Source organism: Lichenostomus cassidix, unplaced genomic scaffold (genome assembly GCF_008360975.1).
Source record: "Lichenostomus cassidix isolate B80296 unplaced genomic scaffold, HeHo_3.0 HiC_scaffold_42, whole genome shotgun sequence".
NCBI lineage: Eukaryota > Metazoa > Chordata > Aves > Passeriformes > Meliphagidae > Lichenostomus > Lichenostomus cassidix.
The window spans coordinates 396,511-417,890 of record NW_028147241.1 but is presented as its reverse complement, the minus strand read 5'-3'; the positions used below and the strand labels follow the sequence as shown (position 1 = coordinate 417,890).

Here is a 21,380-nt window from a genome sequence, read left to right as displayed (position 1 = left end):
TGGTTCTCCCTCCCTTCATCACCCCCAACCTTCCTTCAGCTGTCTCATTCCAGACCCTGCCCCACTCTCCCAATCCCCACAAAAACACATCCTACCCCTCTTGGAAATCAATACACTCTTCTCAAGCCCTATTTTTCCTATTCCACCCCTCCCAATCCCCATCCCACCCATCCTGCCCCTCCCAATGCCAAACTCACCCCTCCTGATTTGCATCCCACTTCACCCAATCCCCTTCCAACCCCATTCCACCCTGAGGGGCTGAGGAATCGAGTAATTTTGGGCTGGCATTGAGTGGTTTTCAGGGGTGTTGAGTGGTTTTGAGGTGACAGATCGATCCCTCTTATATTTTGGAGTGCAAAGCAATGGAGAAAACTACACTAAATACTACCAAAACCCCCAGATCCTCCCAAATATGCAAAAGATCCAAAAAACCCTCTCTGCTTCTCTGTTCTTTATCTCAAGCTGTAATTACTGTGTTAGGAAATTGCATAACCTTTAAGAGTGTTTTATGTATAGTCAAGGCTTAAACATTAGAAGCAAAATCCCTGCTTCAATTCTGTATTGCACTGGAATGTCTTGCTCAGGTTTGGTATTTAATTTCCTGCTCCCAAGCCAATGCTGAACACAAAAGCCTAAGTGTTAGATGTGAAGCCTACTGAGAGTACTGTGTAGATTGGCAGAACCTGTAATTGGATTTTAACCATTTCTAGTTTTTCTAGGAGACTAAAGAACTAAGCTGCCTTACCTACTCTTGCCTTTCCCTATCTCTATAGAACTCTGTATTTTACTCCTGTGACTGTTTAGAGAGTTCAACAAAACCAGAAAAAGTCCAACAAAAATTGGAGAATTCTCTTGGCCCATCCTGATCATCCATACAGTTGGATGGAAGAGTTCCAGCTTCTGCTGACACTGTACACAATTCTGAGACAGAAAAGCTGCCAAGAAAGGACATTGTGCCCAACTGTGTGTATCTTCTGTAAACAAAACACAGATCCCTCCCAAAAAAGCACAGAGGTGCATGGAGGGAAGGCTTCAGCAGTGGGAGGACTGAGGGTCAGCTGTACCCAAGGGCTCAGCAACACAGGCACTTTCCCATGTTTACTCTATCATATAAAGGGAAGGCAAGGTCAGGGAAGGGAAGGTCTGAGGCAAAGCTCTACCAGCTCATGGTTTCTTCACCTCTGCCACCTTTGTACTCAACTCCTCAATTTCCTTCTGTGATATTTGGATGTCAAACTCACTTTCTTTGGCTTCATCAAGGATCTTGTTCCTGTTCCACTGTGACAAGATATCTGGAAGCCCAGAGAGACACAAGTCACAAGGGTTTCTTGATACAAGTTGGAATTCATGAAGGTTATTCATCTTCCATCAGCTCTCAAGTAAGGTTCACACAGTTGGCATTTTCTTCCCTTTCCCTCTCCCCTAAAAAGCAATTGCAAGTACTGACCCTCCTCTCCAAGTTCACCATTCTATTAAACAAGGTTAATAAAAGGAAAATGAGGGGGTTTCATTCCTTTTTGGACTCATATACCTATCAGACCAACCCATTTTCAGTCTCCACCCTGCCATGACAGCCTGCTTGTTTCACTGTTACTAACGCTTCAGTGCACATGGGATGGAGAAAGTTTCTGCAGTAGGGAACACACTGCACATGGATTCTCCAGAATGGCCAGTAATGAAGTCTGACAAATAGTCACAAAGATATTGCCTGCAACAGGAAAAGCAAACCCAGCTTACCCTCCCAGACCTGTAGTTCCCCCTCGGACACAGAGAGCCAGATGACACAGCTGCTGGCCTCAAAAAGTGGATTGTGGAATTTGCTCAGCTCTTCAGATGTGTTCACCCAGGTCCACAGGGAGAGTCTTTTGATGCAGCTCCAGGTTAGCCCAAAGAAAGCCACAGGAGCAAGTTAGTTTTCTACACTTTGATCTGCAAACACTCCTGTTGTCAGGACCACACACACTAGGCAGCCACAAGTTTTTCCCCTTCAGTAGCTCTCAATATCATGGCACAGGGTGTAAATCTAAAGCAATTTACTCAACCTGGCTGATCACAGTCAGTGTTGACTAAATGATGGGGAACTAACACCTGTAAGTTGGTGGAAGTTGGCTGCCTGCTGTCCAGGTGAAGAGTGGGTCACCTCCTCACAGTGCTTTGAGTGCCAGGTTTGGAAAGGGATCAAGCTCCCGGGTTAAGGGAGAGCTGAGAGGTCAGGGAAGGATGGAAATGGAATTTGCAAGCACATAAAAGCAGTGTTATAGCTGCAATGGTCACATCTGACAGGTCCCTGTGGTGGCAGGAAGGAACTGAGAACACAGAACAAGCATTGCTGTTTCCCTGGAACTCCACCTCCAGGAGTTCCGCATTACAATCTGTTCCTTAGATTCCACCAAATTTCATTCTGCCTGCACTAGCAGATTGAACTGCCAGCCAGGCAGGAGATTCACCACTCCTGTGAATGCTTCAGACAGCACCAGCTTAACATGACTTCAAACCCTCTCTGTGCTCCCAGGTGCTCAGATGGGACAGGCAGGTTACTACAAGTAAAATTCAATACTCCTCCAAATTTTATCTTACTGGTTTCAAGTCTAACTTGGTTTTGCAGAGGACTAATTGAGCAGCCCTGCAGAAGGTGACAGAGTCTCTTCTAAGCCCAGATTACTTAAGGAAAGAGAGGTTTACAGGAAGCTTTAAATTGCCTTCTGAGACTCTGAGCTTTTTGCCCCCTTCCACCAGCACAGGCGCCTGTCTGTAGCCTCCAGGGCTGAAGGCTGAACTCTTAATTCAAATTAAAATTGTAGGTAACAGCTCTGGCCTGATGGCTTATCAGCTAAGCATGCATTTAAAACCAGCACAGAAACCGCTGAATCATCCCATGAAGGACTGTCACCTTGGAGGAGGCTTTGGGGGTCTCCAAAGACCACCAGGATATACGGAGCATGCGTGGTGCACATGCTAATGATATTAATGACTTCCGAGAAATAATTTGTATAACCACTCCTATCCTGAAGAATGTAATTAATATTCATGATTTTACCTATAACTCTGTGTCTTTGGGGTACTGAGGTGTGTGTGTTTGGTGGAAACAATCCCCACACATCCGGTGCACCAAATAAAGCAAATACCCACTTCTCTGACTTGGTCTCTGAAGTGTCTCTGAGCTCGATTGGGGCGAATCACTTCCTCCTCTGGAGCATCACTTCTCTTTTCCCCTGGTTGTTCAGTGGCCTTCAGTTAAGCAGGAGACCATCAGACATGGCCTCAATGGAGTCAGGAGTCCTGAAGGCAGAACTCATGGTTTAGTTGAGGTGGTGTTAGGCCATGGGTTGGACTCAGTGATCTTGAAGGTCTCTTCCAACCCCGTGATTCTGTGATTCTGTAACTGCCAAGCTCAAAACAGGAATCCAAACCTCTCTGGCAGCTGTGGGATGCTCCAGTCCTCATCCTGTTCACTATTCCCAGCAGCCTCATTCAGGGCTGTACCTGGGGCTGTCAGAGCCACCAGGCTACAGAGTCACATTCCTCCCGGACAGGTGAGGCCCAGACTTGCCAACTGTGTGCTCTGCTTGCCTTGACCTTCTCCTCCAGGCTTCCCACAGATATGACTCATGTCAAACCCCAGCTGTTGATCCCTTTATGGAAGAGTTTCTGTGTAAGACACTAAAACTGGTGGTGGGTGGAGATTTTTGGCCAGGCTGGACAGGGCTTGAAGCAACCTGATCTAGTGGAAGGTGTCCCTGCCCATAGCAGGGACTTTGGAACTAGATCATCTTCAAGGATCCTTCCAACACAAACCATTCCATGACTCCATGACCTTTTTGTCACATTCAGCCCAACATTTAAAGGACTCAAATCAACCATCCTTACCAACCTTTCATTTTCATTGTTTCCTATGAATGTACCAAGCTGGGATGCATAAGTGTTTTCAAACAGTGTGATGAGCAGATTCTCGTTGAGTTCAAAAGCACATGGGAACTGACAAAAGATTTGCTGGATGCAATCCAAAAAGGGGAGGAGCACTAGGGCCCCCATTTCTCTTTGATGCTTGAATAGGCTGATCAGGCAGAACACTGCTGGAAAGAGTGACCAGGCTGTGTGAGAATCAGAGAAAGCATCACATCACAAAGTAATGGGACACGAGTCCATGTGGCAGAAAAGACTTCAGAGCTAGTTGTGTCCCTGCAGCCATGCCAGTCCTGCTCAGGCATCCAGGAGGAAGCTGTTAGAAACCATTATCTCTCAGTTCTGGGAACTGCCATTATCCCTGTGTTTAAGGCACTGCAAACCCAGGATTGTTTCGGGCCCATCCTGATAAGAAGGACTCTGAGGGGCTGGAGAAGGTGCAGAGAAGGGAAGGGAGCTGGGGAAGGGCCTGGAGCACCAGGAGCTGCTGAGGGAGCTGGGGGAGCTCAGCCTGGAGAAGAGGAGGCTCAGGCAGGACCTTCTGGCTCTGCACAGCTCCCTGAAAGGAGGGTGCAGCCAAGTGGGGCTCAGGCTCTGCTCTCTGGGAACAAGGGACAGGACAAGAGGAAATGGCCTCAAGTTGTGCCAGGACTGGTTTAGATTGAGTATTAGGGAAAATATTCTCCACTGCAAGGGTTCTCAAGCACTGGCACTGGCTGCCCATGGACTTGGTGGAATTGCCATGCTTGGAGGCATTCAAAGAATGTGTGGATGTGGCACGTGAGGACATAGTTGCGAGGTGGACTTGTCAGTGTCAGGTTTGTGGCCTCCGACTTGATGGCAGCATGAATGTGGGGCAGGACACAGCCCAGATGCTGGCAGCTGGGAGCTGACTCGAGCCATACAGATGAGCCTTCCACACAGGCTAGCACTGGTGCTGGCAGCTGAGCCGCCAGCAACATGCCCTGTTCCCCTATTGCAGAACCCTGCCAGGTTCAAGCTGGGGCAGGGCAGGAGGAGTCTGTCGTTCTCCCAGCTACTGAGCACAAGGTGAGAAAAGAGAAAGGGTGTTTCCCATCAATCCCTCCAAAGACACATCATAAAGGGGAGAGAGAGGGGCAAAGGCACATTTTGGCACAGATCTAGGCAGCACCAAGAGTGGACCTCTCAAACCCAGGTGTGCAACATGGAAAATGCCACAGATCTTCCAGTGGGGGAAAGAGCTGCAAACAAAACACAACACAATCGCCAAACCCAAGCATTAACATTTGAATTTTCTGCTCCAGAGATACAAGGGCAGAAAGCTGGAGCCTAAGCTGCGTTGCATTAGCACCTTGTTGAGCTTGTCTTGTCCTCTGTCATCCTCCAGGCCAGTGTGAACCTGACCTGCTTTCACAGGGAATTCAGGGTTTGCCCAACGTGGGGCCTTGCTGAAGGCAAAGGCCAAGGAAGGGCTCTCACTTGTGCTGCCAGTGCCATGGAAGGCCCCAGAGCAAGAGGGCATTGCTTGGGTGCAGGGATCCCATCTTCATAGTCTGGCCTTGCAGGTTAGTAAAATCCACACAAACATCCTGGGACATTCCTGCACTGACTTCCATTCCAAAGCTTTCAATTTTGTACCAGGAAAATTCACATTTTTCCTTCTGCTTTGAAAGGGGATGGATTCCCTTGGTTGATGTATGTGGCAGAAAAGTTCTCCTTACATGGAAACACTTCCTGGCAGCCTGAATCTCTGCTGCCCACTGACAACCCATTTCTCTCGTCTGAGAGGAGCTGCCTTTGCAGCCCAAACCTCCCAACACCATGCAGATGATCCCCTGATCTCATACCACAGGAAAAAGAGGGGAGGATGTGGGACTCAGCAAGGAAAGGGAATCCCTGCACAGCAGCCCTCTGACAAGAGCAGCAGCTTCCTCCTCCCAGTGGTCTCCCTGGCACAGCAGGTGCTAAAGACCACGGTGGCTACAAAGATAATTTTCACCCTGTCTCTCTGGCCTGGCTGTGGTGTGCTGTGGCACGTTGACATCACAGAGAAAGTGTCACCATGCGGGCAGCTGTAAAAAGCCACAGCAGGTAATGCTGCCCCAGGACAGCCTGGGCAAGCAGTGAATGCAAGCGTGGAGGCGAGGCTGGGCTGGATGAGGGCCTGGACAGAAACACTGCCTCGAATGCTCGTGCCTTTCTATTAGGGATGTTTCCATAGAGCACAGGAGCAGGAAACTGCAAAGTGTTGCAAGCCAGGCAAGAGGGCTGGAAGGATGGTTTGGCTGCCAGGGAATCTCCTTCAGCAACTTAGGTGGCAAACAGAAGTGTATGTGCTCTGGAAAGGGATCTGGGCCTTTTGCTGGACGGTAAGGTCAGTAGGAGTCAACCAAGTGCCCTGGCAGCCAGAAGGGCCAGGCCTGTCCCAGGCTGCATCAGGCCCAGTGGAGCTCGCCAGTGCAAAGAAGGGATTGGGCCAAGTGCCCTCAGGACTGCTGTGGCCTCACCTCGAGCACTGTGTGCAGCTTTGGCAGCCACACTGCAAGAAGCATAGAGCAATGTTAGCTGCTGTCCAAAGGGAGCAAGAAAGATGAGGAAAGGACTGGCAGGCTGCTCTTATGAGGCACGGCTGAGCATGCTGGGCTTGTTCAGCTGAGAGGAGAGCAGCCTGAGGGGTCACCTCACTGCTGTCTACAGCTTCCCCATGAGGGGAAGCACATAGGGAGGCGTTGATTTTCCTCTGGGATCTGGGGAAAGGATGCAAAGCAATGGCTTAAAGCTGCACCGAGGAAAGCTCAGGTTGGTGATTAGGGAAAGCTTCTTTCTTCACTGTGGGGATGGCCCAGCAGTGGAACAAACTCCTCCCAGGAAAGGCTACTGGCCCCAAGCCTGTTGGTCCTAAAGAAGCAATTGGACACTGCTCTTAGATCTATGAGATAGCATGGTGGTGAATGGAGTTCAATCTAAATGACAGTGAGTAAGGCAGGAGTGTTGATCTGCCTGAGGGTAGGAAAGCTCTACTCAGGGCTATGGAAAGGTGTCATGGGTGGATCAAGTCCACCTGCATGAGACAGAAGAAGGCAAAATGCTGAGTCCTGCCCTTTGGTCACACCCACCCCGTGCAGTGCTACAGGCTGGGGCAAGAGGGGTGGGAAAGCTGAGAAAGAAATGGCCCTGGGGGTGCTGGTTGATGGATGGCAGTGTGCCCGAGTGGCCAAGAATCCAATGGCATTGTGACTTGTGTGAGAACCAGTGGGGCCAGTGGGACCAGAGCAGTGATTGTCCCCTGCCGTGGGGCACTGGTGATGTTGTTCCTCCAATCCTGCCTTCAGTTTTGGGCTCCTCACAACAAGAAAGACATGGATGTGCTTGAGTGTGTGCACAGAAGGGCAACTGAGCTGGGGAATGGTGTGGAGCACAAGTCTGATGAAGAAGGGCTGAGGCAGGTGGGGGTGTTTAGCACAGAGAAAAAGTGCCTCAGGGAGGGCCTTATGGTTCTCTTCAGCTCCCTGAAAGGAGGTTGTAGCCAGGTGGGGGTCAGTGTATTCTCCCAGGAAACCAACCATACAACCAGAGGAAATTACCTCAAGTTACTCCACGGGAGGTTTAGATTGGATCTCTATTCCTTCACCAAAAATGATATCAAGGTTGTGAACAGACTGCCCTATGAAACAGCAGAGTTACCACCCTCAGAAAGATTTAAAAGAAGGAAGTTCTTTGAAGAACATTTACTCAAAGGCAGCCTTAAGCAATGAACAAGAGCCACTTGGAGTGGCTGAGCTGGGCTGGGGACAAAGAGTGGGGCTGGCCTGGCTGTGATGCGCTGTGGCACCTGTGACATCACAGGGGACGTGTCACAATGGGGGCAGATATAAAAGGCCACAGCAGACAACGCTGCCCCGGCTGAGCCTGGGCAAGTGGTGAGTGCACACTGGAGGTGGAGGGGAGGCTGGGCTGGACAAGGGCTGGGGCAGAAACGCTGCACCCGGGGGTGGCTTCTCCCCATGCATGCAGGGACAGCCCCTCACAGGAGAGCCTTGGGCAGGGCACGCTGCTGCTGCTGCTGTTGCTGCTGGGGCAGCAGGACAGGCCTTGCTTCCTGCCAGCTCTCTGGGGCCCTTTCCTTCCTGCCCCCACATCCCTGTGATTCCTGCCCCTGCTGCCCCCTCTGCCAGCTGCCTCCCTCCAAGCCCCACTCAAGGCCTTCTCTCCATCCTCCTGCAGACCATGGAGTCCTGGATATTCCTGGTCCTTGCTTTGCATAGCCTTCTTCAGTACCCACAGCCCATGGATGGTGGTATGGATGTGGAGACACTGCGACTGCACATGGAGTTGCGTGCAAAGCGCCTGGAAGAGGAGAGGATTTGGCTGGAGCAAGAGTTGGAGCAGCTCAGACTCCTGGAGCAGAGTGGCTGGGCCTGGGGAGACCTGCTGGGGTCTGCCTTGCAGTACTGGCAGCTCTGGCCATTTCCTGTCATCTTGGTCTCTCTCTTGGTCTTATGGTTTTTCTGGAGGGAAAGGAGCCTGAGGAGACAGGAGCATGAAGAACAAAATGATGGTGCAAATGCATTCGGAATGGTAGATGCAAATGTAGTACACGATGTTATTCACGTGTTCATAGGATGGAGGCTATTGTGGCGCATCCAGTGGCCTGTACAGGACCTGGAGACAGGCTGCATGTGGACAACTGACCTGATGGACAGATTCATCAATTTCTCTGGACGCGTCTTGTCAAACAGTTTCTACCCGGTGCTGCAACAAGCCATCCAGGTGGGCAATGCCTTTGAAGGCTGGACTGCCCGAGAGGAGGATGTTGTGTATCGCTTTCTCGTACCCATGACTCCTCCCCAAGGGCACTCCTTCCACCTGGAGTTGGCCAATGCAATGTGGAGGCCCGGCAGGAGCTTCCATGTCCGCGTGGAGCTGGAGTGCACCTGCACAAGGGAGCAGCAGGCTGACAACATGCTGTGCTTCCTGCACCACCCCGAGGAGGAGCTGAGGAGGAATCAGGATCCCAGCCTCCTTCACACCCTGTGCACCGGCTCCTACCTTGATGTGCAGAAAACAGGCCTCTGGTTCTACCAACTGCTGAGAGCCATCTGGCCAGCTTTGCCTCAATCACACAACTGGCGTCTAGTGCTGCTGCCCTCCAGACGCTCCTGCCAATTCAAGGTGACCAACGGCAGAAAAAGCTTCAGGATTGAGATGCTCTTTGGGGTGCAGCGAGGCGACTCAGACGTCTTTGTTAGCAGCGAGTCTAGAAAGCCCCTCACCCCAAGAACAAGGTGGCTCGAGACCTTTGCCGTGGCAGAGATGAAGTTCTTCAGGCACATTGCCAGGCAGGCTCCCCCTTACAGCTTGCACCTCAAGTACCTGCAGTTCTTCACCTGTCTTCGGCAGGGCCTAGGCTTTTCCAGCTACACCATGAAGACCATTGTCATGCACCTCCTCAATGCTATACCGGTGTCACAGTGGCAAATGAGACATTTCCTGAGGCGAATTGTGGATATTAGCAACAGCCTGCGCTTAAGCCTGGAAGACAAACGTCTCAACCACTTTATTGTGGGCAACCGCAGGCTTCCTGAGGAGATCACTTTGCCCCCAGATGTCCAAATGGCTGAGACACTCAATCTCTTCCATCATATGGCCGTGGATCCAGTTGCCCATTCCCAGGTGATAAGTCAGTACCTGGATCTGCAACATCGTCTCCTGGAAATCCTTAAGCCTTGACACCTTGGAAGAGGTTCTCCTGCACAGAGCTGTGCTTGAGATCCTCACAGCTGGCGGCAGAGAAGCAGCTCATTGTACAAATCTGCTCCTTAAAGGAGAGGAGGATGCGTGCAAAGACTCTGGCAAAGGTCCCACAGCCTCTCCTGCTGCCTCAGCAGCTGGGGGACCACGGGAGTGTTTATTCTACCTCCTGGTATCATTCCATGCTCCAAAACAAGTCACTCAGATCTGCATTAAGCCCTACTTGCATACAAACTTTCCCACTCCTAAGAATGCAGATGAAGAGAGCACATGCCTTACACGCATGGCCAAAGCCACCAAACCCCACCTGTAACATGCAATTGGTCCAGCCCTATGGGAAGGACCTAAAGTTACAGTATGAAGGAAGTGGGAATGTGGGGCAGAAAAAGACAAAAAAACAGGGAAGAAATGACCAAGAGGAAAAACTAGCTCTGCTGGCCTGGGATCAGACAATGGACTGTGTCTCTCCCTGTCCCCAGAAGCGACATCTTTAGGTCAGCATTGTACCAACTGTGTTGGAGCTGACCTGAAATCTTGTATATAGAAGTATCTAGACTTTTATTTCCTAGATAAATATATCTAATTCATACATATTATATATTACATGGTTCATTAGTTGTCATATATAATATTAAAAGACAAGAAAACAAAACCATATACTAAATAATATCAAAAGTAAGAAATCTGAAATTATTACATAATGAGAAATAATAATTATAAATATTTGAAGATTTTTAATTATGATTATATATTAATTCTGTATTACTATGACGATTTTAAATTATGAATAAACAATAACAATAGAGCACATATTTAGTGTTCTCACTATCTGTTGTGACACAGTAACACTCTTAGTGCATTTAGGTCTGGAAAGATCTTCATAAAGTAGATCTATTTATTATATAGATAACATATATATAATATATTCCCTCTATAATACTATTTTTATATACCAGTAAAGCCATATATAGTGTCACTATCTGTTGGAACACATTGCTTCAATAAACTACAATATTGCAGAATCTGGATAGTGCAAGCTTTTCTTGATCTCAGCCAGACCTCTATATTGATAAATCTCACAAGTTGTCAATCTGGGCTCGTCAACAGTCTCCTTGAACTCAACCAAACTTGCAGTGCTGAACTGGTTCTAATCACAATCTAAGCCCAGCTGCCCCAACCCCTGTGATCACAGAATCACAGAACGCCTTGGCTTGGAAGGGTCCTTAAAAATCCTCTTGTTCCAAGGCTGCTGCCGTGGGCAGGGACACCTTCCACTCTGCCAGGCTGCTCCAAGGCCCATGCAGCCTGGCCTGGAGCACTGCCAGGGATCCAGGGGCAGCCACAGCTTCTGTGGGCAGCGTGGGCCAGGGCCTCAGCAGCCTCAGAGCCCACAGTTTGTGCCACACCTGCGGCCTCAGCCCGCCCTGTGTCAGTGGGAGGCCACTGGTCCTGGTGCTGTCCCTGCAGGCCCTTGTAAACAGCCCCTACAGGTCTCTGGTGGTGCAGGGAGTGACAGGCCGCAGGAAGGTGCCCCGGAGAAGCCCTTGGAGAGCACTGGGGGCCAGCAGTGCCACCATCAGGGCAGCAAGCAGGGCCTGGCGCGGCCATCGGGGCGGGAGGGCACAGGGCGGGCGCTGAGGCCCTGCCAGCTGGAGCAGGGAGCTCTGCTGTGCGGCCTTCCTCCTTGCTCCCCCACTTTATACACTGAGCCTGATGTCCTGTGCTCTGCGATATCCCTGGGGTCACTTGTGGTCACCTGTGTCTCCTCCCAAGCTCCCATGCAATGCTGGGCTTACAGGTGGCACAAAGGGAACCTCCAGGAAGGAGGGTTCAGGGAGTCCCTGGGGCTGAGGAAAGGAGGCTTTGGGGACTGGGAGAGGCAGCAATGGGGCTCCAGGGGCTGCCAGGGTCAAGAAACAGGGAGGGTCTCGGGGCTGTGAGAAGGGGCAGATCCTGGAGCTGCAGGTTGGGAGACACGACAGTGCCTGAGGGAGCAACAGGGGGAAAGTGGAATCCCTGGGAATTCCCAGGATCCCCTTTGGGAGCACGCTGGGACCCCCTGGCACCCTCTGGGAACGGAATGGGATCCCCCTGGACCTCAGCAGGAGCCAAGATGAGCCCAGGCACTCGCAGTATGATCCTGGTCACTTCCCCTCACACTCTCTACGATCCCTGTTGCTCCCAGTATGAACCCATTCCCAGTCACACCCTATTATGATGCAATTTGTCCCCAGTACAATCCCAGTTGCCCCCAGCTCCTCCCACTTCTACCCAGTGTGTTCCCAGTTCTCCCAGCTGCCCCTAGTATAATCCCAGTCATTCCCAGTTACTCCCAGTATGATCCCAGCATGGCTCCAGTTGCTCCCAGTTGACCCAGCTGTGGTTCCAGCTGCTTCCAGTCACCTGCACTATGGTTCCAGTCAATCCCAGTATGATCCCAGTCACCCTCAGTGTGATCCCAGTCTCCCCCAGCATGGGTCCAGCTGCTCCCACTCTGATCCCCACAGGATCCCAGTTGCCCCCAGCATAGTTCCAGTTGTTCCTTGTTCCTCCCAGTCTGATCCCAATTACACCCAGTGTCCCCTGGTAACATCCCAGTCCATCCCAGCATGGTCCCAGTTAGGCCAACTTGTCCCCAGTGTAGACACAGTCACTCCCATTTGCCCCCAGTTGCTCCCAGTGTGGTCCCAGTTCTGCCCAGCATGGTCCTGGTTGTCCCCAGTGTGGTTCCAGTCACCCAGTATGGTTACAGACACTCCCAATATATCCCAGTTGCCCTCAGCATGCTCCTAGTCATTGCCAGTCACTCCCAGCAACCCCAGTAAGGTTCCAGGTGCCCCAGTACAGCCCAGTCATTGCCAGTATGATCCCAGTATGATCCCAGTCACTCCAGTGCTGCACTGCTGGGATCCCCCACCCCTCTCTGCGTTCCCCCCTTCCGCATCTCCAGGCTCCCCAGAGGAGCCCCAAGGGCTGCAACTCCCTGCCCAGGCTCCCCAGCAAGGCCACTGTGGATCTGCAGCCCCCAGTTTTCCCTGTTTCCCTCTCCTTTTCCCCAGGCCGGGCTCCCCCTGTCCCCAGCGCTGGGCTGGGAGCAGCCGAGAGCCCCGCGCTGCCCATGCCGAGCTGTCCCGGCTGCATCCCCGCTCCTCCCGCGGCCTGCGAGCGACTCGGCAACGGCGGAGGAGGAGCAGGGAGGAGGAGGAGCGGGAGAAGGGATAGGGGCAAGGAGGAGAAGGAGGTGGGATTAGGGCGGGGAAGGAGGAGGAGAGACAGAGCGGGAGGAGCGGGAGGAAGAGGAAGAGGAGGGCCGAAGGAGGATCGGTCAGGAGCCACGCGGTTTGGGTCTCCCTGAATTCGCAGCCCCCCTGGAGCATCGCCGCCCCCATCCCGCAGGTGAGCGGGGAGGGGGAGCTCGCCCCAAATATCCGGGGGGTCCATGCGTTTGGGGTTTTTGGGGATGTTTGGAGTTTTCGGGACTCCAAAGCCGAGCCGCAGATGCCTTTCGGGGGGACATCGGGGGTTCCACGGGAGGTGTTTTTGGGGGTCCCGGTGGCGGTGCGGGCAGAGCTCCGATGGGGGGCAGGGGGATGCGGGTCCCCCCGCGGTGGGGGTTGGGCTCTGCCCGGGCCCTCCAAGCTGTGCCCGGGGCCAGCGGGTGACCGGCGGGGGAGGGGGGGACAGCGGCGTTTGGGGAGCTCCGGGAGCCGCGGCTTGTCTAAGCAGAAGCGCAGGGAGAGGAGAGCGCCAGCAGCCCGGAGCGGGGAATCGGCGAGGGGCAATGCCTGGGATTGCTGGGAGCCCTGGTGGGGCAGTCTGGTGGCTTGGGGGCAGGATGGCCGGGAAAGGGGCTCAGGGCTCCCGGGTCCTGCAAGTGGCTACTCCCATTATGAGCCCAGTTGCCAACATTCCCAGCTCCCCCGCCGACCCCCCGCCCCGTGTGGTTCAGTTTTCTCCTCACTCCCAGTACGAGCCCAGTCTCTCCCAGTCTGACCCTGGTCACTTTCCCTCACTCCCCCTAGGATCCCTGTTGCTCCCAGTATGAACCCAGTCACTCCCACTCATTCCCTATTATGATGCAATTTGCCCCCAGCACGGTCCCAGGTGCTCCCAGTTCCTCCCTCTTCTGCCCAGTGTGTTCCCAGTTCTCCCCGTTGCCCCTATCATAGTCACAGTCACTCCCAGTGCAATCCCAATATGAGTCCAGGATGATGCCAGTCTCTCCCAGCAGGGCCCCAGTCACTCCCACTTGCCCCCAGTATGGTCCCAGTTCCCTCCAGCACATTCCCAGTGTTTCCCAGGATTGTCCCAGTCACCACCTGCATGGTCTCAGGCACTCCCAGTATATCCCAGTTGCCCTGAGCATTCTCATAGTCATTCCCAGGCACTCCCAGTTACCTCAGCATGGTTCAGTTGCCCCCAGGATTATCCCAGTCACTGCCAGTAGATCCCAGTTGTCACCAGCATGCACCCTGTCATTCCCAGTTGCTCCCAGTGTATCCCCACTTGGCTCCCAGCATGGGCCTAGTAGCTCCCAGTAAGCCCCAGTCAGAGTCCATTGACACCCACTGTAATCCCAGTATGATCCCAGTTCCTCCCAGTATGATGCCAGTGGCCCCCAGTGTGATCCCAGTTGCTCCCTGTCAATGCCAGCATGAGCCCAGTAGCTTCCAGTATGATCCCTGTGTCTCCCAGTCTCTCCCAGTATGTCCCAGTTGCCCTCAGCATGCTGCCAGTCATTCCCACTTGCTGCCAGTTGCTTTCAGCATCATTCCAGTTGCCCACAGCCACTCCCAGTCAATCCCAGTATAATTCCAGTCTCTCCCAGCATGGGCCCAGCTGGGAGAGACTGGTATTATACTCATACTCTGATCCCAGTATGATCCCAGTTGCCCCCAGCATAGTCCCAATTGTTCCCATTTCCTCCCAGTATGATCCCACTTGCCCCCATTGGCTCCTACTATAGTCCCAGTCCTGCCCAGGGTGGCACCAGACACTCTCAGTTGCTCCCAGTTGTCCCCAGCATGGTCCCAACTGTTCCCAGTGTGGTTCCAGTCAGCCCAGTGTGGTTACAGACATTCCCAGTATATCCCAGTTTCCCTCAGCATGCTCCTAGTCATTGCCAGGCACTCCCAGCTGCCCCAGTAAGGTTCTAGTTCCCTCAGAATGATCCCAGTCTTTCCCAGTTACTCCCAGTTGCCTCCAGCATGACCCCAGTTTCAGTCAGTTGCCCACAGTATGGTCCCAGTTTTTCCCAGTATGATCCCAGTTTCTCCCAATGTGTCCCCAGTTTCCTCCCCACATGGTCCCAGTAAGCCCCAGTCAGGTTATGCAAATGCCCCTCGGGGGGACATTGGGGTGTCCCCAGGAGGTGTTTTTGGGGGTTCCCATGGTGGTGCTGTCAGAGCCCCGGTGGGGGGTGGGGGGATGTGGATCCCCAGCGTGGTGGGGGTTGGGCTCTGCCTGGGGTCACGTGGGGATCATGTGGGACCCAGTGGGGGGTGGGGGACACTGGTTTTGGGGAGTCCTGGGAGAGGCATGGGAGGGGAGAATGGAGAGGGGCAATGGCAGAGCTGGGGAACCCCTGGCAGCGTGGTGAGAGAACAGGGGAGAGGGGATCCCTGGGACCCCCAAACCCATTGACTCCCCTAAGCAGGACCCCAGAGAGAGGAGACCCCCAGAACCCCAAAGTGGGGAACTTGGAGAGGGGGAAGCCCTGGGATTGCTGGGAGCTCAATCAGTCTGGGGAGAGTGGGGATGCTGGAGAGGGGAACCCCCAGTAGACATGGGACCCCTGCAGCCCTGACAGGGGGAAAGCCAGAACCCCAGAGTGGAGAGGCCAGAGAGGGAGAACTGCTGGGAGAGTCTTTTTTGGGGCTGAATCCTGGTGGTCTGGAGGTTTTTATGATCCCCAGAGCTGTGGTGACTTCTAGAGATGAATTGGACAGGGCGACCTTCAAACCCAAGGTAGTCACTCCTTGTTTTTCCCCAAACCAGGATTTCCCATTCCCAAACCTTGGCTGGATGGAGGAGGAAGCTGTGAGGAAGAGGAAGATGCCCCAGGACCCCCAGGCAGGTGAGGAGGAAGTCACTGCCCCTTTCCCCCTCTCTTCTCCTCCATCTCCCAGCCCAGCATCGCCCCTGGCTGCAGGACAGCCCTGCTGCTGTTGGGGGATGGACTGAGGGGATCTCCTTCCCCTTCCCTCTGGCATGGAGGCAAATCCCAAATCCTCTCCTTGTCCTTCCTCCCCCAGGCAGTGAGCTAAGGGTGGAGACCAGGGAGGACAAATCCTTGCAGCAGAACCTCGTGGAAGAGGCTGTTTTGAGCATCTCCATGAGCCAGGAATTGAAGAGCCTTAATCAGAGCTCAGAACTGCAGGTTCCAGAGCAGCTTCATGATGGGGAGAAGCCCCACAAGTGCTTGGAGTGTGGAAAGAGCTTCAGCAAGAGATCCAACCTGATCTGCCACCAGCGCATCCACACTGGGGAGAGACCTTATGAGTGTGAGGAATGTGGGAAGAGCTTCATTAACAGCTCCAACCTGATCATCCACAAGAGGATCCACACTGGGGAGAGACCTTATGAGTGTGGGGAATGTGGGAAGAGCTTCAGGCACAGGTCCCACCTGATCATCCACCAGAGGATCCACAGTGGGGAGAGACCCTACGAGTGTTCCGAGTGTGGGAAGAGGTTTGTGACCAGCTCAGATCTCCTCCAGCACCAGGTGATTCACATAAATGAGAGGCCCTTCCGCTGCCCTGAGTGCAAGAAGGGCTTCAAACACAACTCCGTCCTCGTCAACCACTTGCGCATCCACACTGGGGAGAGACCCTACGAGTGTTCTGAATGTGGGAAGAGCTTCAGGCAGAGCTCCAGCCTGGTTGTCCACAAGAGGATCCACACTGGGGAGAGACCCTATGAGTGTTCCGAATGTGGGAAGAGGTTTCCAGTCAGCTCAGATCTCCTCAAGCACCAGGTGATTCACATAGACGAGAGGCCCTTCCGCTGCCATGAGTGCAGGAAGGGCTTCAGAAGGAACTCCCACCTCATCAGGCACTGGCGCATCCACACCGGGGAGAGACCCTATGAGTGTCCTGAGTGTGGGAAGAGCTTCTCCTGCAGTTCTCACTTGACCAAACACCATCGGAGCCACCGGTAAGGGAAGTCCTGCAAGTGCCCCAAGTGCAGGAAGAGCTTCATGTGCTGCTCCAACTTCATGCCCATCAGAGGACCCACACTGGGAAGAGCCCTGGTGACCCTCACTCCCAGTGACCAACACTGTGAAAACACCTGGCTGGTGGCTTCCACGTCCTCCTGATTCCCTGTGGCCACCTGGACAAGCACAGTTGCAGGAACATCCATTGGGACTCAGATTGACACTGGAAATTCATTGGGAAGAGCTGATTTATTGAATTTACACCCTAAAATTCACCTGCTGTGTAGTAGTTTCTTCTGGTGTCATCAAGCAATGCTGGATGATCTTGGAGGTCTTTTCCAATCTAAATAATTTCCTTCTTCAGCCTGTCAGAAGAACCAAAGTTGAGGTAAAATAAAGGAAATGAAACAAAGAGATGTAAAGCTGCACCATTTTACTGAGTGACTTGGGGAATTGGGAGTGAATTTGGGGTTCAGGGGAAAATTAATGCGGATTTGGGTGTTCTGGGGCTGCCCAGGCCAGGGAACGGGGTGACGATCCCATAGCTGTGGTGGTGGAACAGGTCAACCTGAGCCCATCTGCTCTCCAGGAGTTCTGGTTGTCTGTCCCAGTTCCTGTCTGGAGTTCCTTTCTGGGTCTCTCTTTCTTTTTCTTTCTTTCTTTCTTTCGCTCGCCCGCTCGCTCGCTTGCTCGCTCTCTTTCGTTCTCCCTCCCTCCCTCCCTCCCTCCCTTTGTGTCGCCAATATTCCCCTCAGAATCCTACCCAAAATCCCCCGAAATCTCCCCAAATTCCCACCGAGACCCTCCTAGATCCCCCCAAAACCCCAAAAACCACACTGGAGACCCAAAAAAGGCACGATCGGTTTTTATTCAGGGAGGGGTCTCCCTCCAAAACATCCCAAAATGGGCCTAAAAACCCCAAAATCACCCCAAAAATGGCACGGATTGAATTAGGGTCAGGGTCTGCAGGCAGCCTGAGCAGCAGAGTGTGTGGTTAATTAGGGGTTAATTAATACGGGTTGGGTTTAATTAATTGGGTCCAGCTGAGCAGCATGGCATGCCCCTGCAGTCCTTCCTTTACACCATCAAGGGGCAGCATGGGGCTAATTATGGGTTAATTAATTAATTAGCGTTTAATTAGGTCTGGCTAAGCAGCACGGTGTGGCCCTGCAGTCCCTCCTTCAAACCACCACGGGGCAGCATGGGGTCAGTTAGGGACACTGTCAATTCAGGGCAGGGTAATGACAGAATCACTGAACCACCAGGTTGGAAGAGACCTTCAAGATCATCGAGTCCAACCTATGTCCCAACACCTCAACCAAACTAAACCATGGCACTGAGTGCCACATCCAATCTCTTTTTAATCACGTCCACGGATGGTGATTCCACCACCTCCCCAGGTAGACTATTCCAATATTTTACCACTCTTTCTGTAAAAAACTTTTCCCTAATATCCAACCTATATTTTCCTTGGCGCAACTTAAGACTGTGTCCTCTTGTTCTGCCAGTTGTTGCCTGGAAAAAGAGACCAACCCCCACCTCACTACAACCACCTTTCAAGAAGTTGTCGAGAGTGATAAGGTCACCTCTGAGTCTCCTTTTCTCCAGGCTGAACAACCCCAGTTCCCTCAGACGTTCCTCACAGGGCTTGTGTTCCAAGCCCCTCACCAGCCTTGTTGCCCTCCTCTGGACGCGCTCAAGTGTCTCCACGTCCTTCCTGAGCTGAGGGGCCCAGAACTGGACACAGCACTCAAGGTGCAGCTCACCAGTGCCAAGTATAGGGGAAGAATGACTTCCCTGGTCCCGCTGGCCACACTATTTCTGATCCAGGCCAGGATGCCATTGGCCTTTTTGGCCACCTGGGCACACTGCTGGCTCACGTTGAGTCGGCTCTTGACCAGTACGCCCAAGTCTCTCTCTGCCTGGGCACTGTCCAGCCACTCTGTCCCCAGCCTATAGCGTTGCAGGGGGTTATTGTGGCCAAAATGCAGGACTCGGCACTTGGACTTATTAAACTTCATATGTAGAGGGAGAACAGCATGGAGGCGCCAAGGTCAGTGGAGAAAGTGGTGGAGGAGGTGCTCTGGGTGCCGGAGCTGAAAACCCTCTGCTAGCCATGCTGAAGACCATGGAGGGAGCAGGAGGTTCCCCTGCAGCCCATGGAGTCCACAGGAGTGCAGAATTTCACCCACAGCCCACGCCAGAGGAGCAGGTGGATGTCTGGAAAAGACTGTGAACCAGTAGGAGTCTCATCTAAGAGTTAATACTGCAAAGGCCTTGCAAGGGAGAGAAAGGCTTTTTCCTTGCTCCTGGCATGGAAGCAGCCTGGCCTCAGCTCGGGAGAGTCTGCACAGCACCCTATGGACAAAAAGACTCACGTTGCAGCAAGATTCGGGCAGGATGTTGCTTGTGAGATTGGACCCACGCCAAAGAAGTTCCCAGAGGACTGTCTTTCGTGGGAAGGACCCCTGGCTAAGTAGAGAACCTCTTTTCCTGATTGGGCTGACCAGAGGACCCCTCAACTTGCCCCTGTCTGTGCTGCTGGTTTGGAGAGAGGGAAGGGAGGGTGAGTGCAGAGACTGCTTCTTAAGAGGGTGGGGGTGAGAGCAGAAAACTGTCTGGGGAGAGAGAGAAACAAGTAGAGATAAAGAGTATTTGTAGTAGAAGAATTGTGGTGATGAGTAAATTTGAGAATCTGCTCTGTGGACTGAAAAGAGACCCCACACCCTGCCCCCCCCACCTGGCTTGTGGATTGTAAAGGAGGAAAGGGGGTGAATACTGTAGGTTCTTAAGAGGGAGGAGGGAGTGAACAAAAAACTGTATGAAAAGTTTATTTTTGCCTGCATTTATCCTCCAATTCTGTTAGGTAATTAAACACTTTTTGCAACTTTAAGCTTGGAGCCTGTTTGCCCTGTTTGCGTGTGTCCTCCTGGCAATGTCCAGTCTCAAACCCATGACACCAAAGTACCCCAAATCCATCCTAAAATCCACCCCCAAATTCCCTTGAATTCCCCCAAAATACACCCCAAATTTACTCCAAATCCCCCAAATCCCCGCAATTCCCCCTAAATTCCCCAAAATCTACCCAAAGTCCTCCCCAAATTCCCCTGAAATTCCCCCCAAATAGCTTTTATTGGTGTGGTTGGGAGAGAATTTGGGGATTTTTTGGGGTGGAATTTGTGATTTTGGGGATTTTTAGACGGAATTTTGGGGGTTTGGGGCAAAAGATTTTTGGGACGATTTTTGGGGTATTCTGGGGAGGATTTGGGGTATTTTGGAGTGGATTTTGGGGTGGATTTTGGGGTGGATTTTGTGAGTATTTCAGGTGGATTTTGGGATTTTTGGGGGGGTTTGGGGACTTTTTTTGGGATTTGGGGTTTTTTTAGGGGGTTTTCCAGTTCAGGGAATTTGGGGTTTTTTTGTTTGTTTGGGGTTTTTTTTAATTTTGGGATTTTTCAGGGTTTGTTTTTTTTTTGCTTTCTCTTGTTTGTTTGTTTTGCTTGGTTTTGGGGTTTTTAGTTATTTTGGAGTTTTTGGGGCTTTTTAGGGTTTTCTTTGGGTTTTTGGGGGATTTTTTTTGATTTTGGGCTTTTTTGGGTTTTCTGTTCAGGGAGGTTTTTGGGGGGATTTTTGTTTTTTTAAACTTTTGGAGGTTTTTTTTGGTGTGTTTTGGGATTTTTGGGGTGGATTTTCTTGGTTTTCCAGTTCAGGGGGTTTTGGGGTTATTTTGTTGGTTTTTATTTTAAGTTTTTGGGAGGTTGTTTGAAGGGGTTTTTTAGGTTTTGGGGTCCTTTTAGGGTGTTTTGGGGGGGATTTTTTTTGATTTTGGGTTTTTTGGGGGATTTTGGGGTTTCTTTAGAGTTTTCCAGTTCAGAAGCTTTTGGGATTTTTTTGGGGTTCTTTTCTTCAGGGAGTTTTGGGTTTGTTTTTCTAAATTTTGGGATTTTGGGGGGTTTTGGGGTATTTTTTGTTTGTTTTCTTGGGGGTTTGGGGGGATTTTTGGGGAGGGAATTTTTGGGGGGGGGGTTGCATTTTTTCCTGCAATTTTATTTGAATTTTTGTGTGGATTTTTTTGATTTTTATAAGGTTTTCCAGCTCCGATTTTGAGGGTTTTAGGCTGGATTTTTGGGTTATTTTGGGGTGTTTTTTGGGGTTATTATTGGTTTTTCAGGACTTTTCCTCACCATTCAGCAGAGCCCAATGAGCTTTGTGTCCCTGGAGGAGCCCAGGGCTGTGATTTCTGTCACCATCATAGCTGGGAGGAGTTAAGGGAAAAACACAATGAAATTAAAAAAAAAAAAGGGGAAAAAACCCCAAAAATGGAGAGTTTGAGACCAAAATTGGAGAGAGAAACCCCAAAAATGGAGAGTTTGATTCCAAAAATGGAGAAAAAACACAAAAATTGGGAGTTTGAGCCCAAAAATGAAGAAAAACCCCAAAAATGGAGAAAGAAACACCCAAAATAGAGAGAAACGCCAAAAAAATTAGGGAAAAAACCCAAAAAATGAGAGTTTGAACCCAAAAATGAAGAGAAAAACCCCAAAATGAAGAGAAAAACCCCAAAATGGAGAATTTGACCTCAAAAATG

At 51.7% G+C, this 21,380-nt stretch overlaps 3 protein-coding genes across 3 annotated transcripts in view; all 3 read left to right on the top strand.

The window, feature by feature from the left end:
• LOC146424105 (uncharacterized) overlaps nucleotides 1–21,380 on the top strand; it is a 261,931-nt gene that overhangs the window by 171,623 nt on the left and 68,928 nt on the right. The gene's annotated exons all lie outside the window — the stretch shown is intronic.
• LOC146424113 (inositol 1,4,5-trisphosphate receptor-interacting protein-like 1) lies at nucleotides 7,766–9,831 on the top strand. The gene is made up of 2 exons (XM_085043897.1): nucleotides 7,766–7,805; nucleotides 8,110–9,831. Exon 2 carries the CDS (start codon nucleotides 8,113–8,115, stop codon nucleotides 9,613–9,615), a length of 1,503 nt encoding a protein of 500 aa, XP_084900023.1. The 5' UTR covers nucleotides 7,766–7,805; nucleotides 8,110–8,112; the 3' UTR covers nucleotides 9,616–9,831.
• Nucleotides 12,889–17,485, top strand: LOC146424112 (uncharacterized). The gene is made up of 3 exons (XM_085043909.1): nucleotides 12,889–13,032; nucleotides 15,634–15,712; nucleotides 15,891–17,485. The coding sequence occupies exons 2-3, from the start codon at nucleotides 15,661–15,663 to the stop codon at nucleotides 16,793–16,795; spliced, it is 957 nt and encodes a 318-aa protein (XP_084900035.1). The 5' UTR covers nucleotides 12,889–13,032; nucleotides 15,634–15,660; the 3' UTR covers nucleotides 16,796–17,485.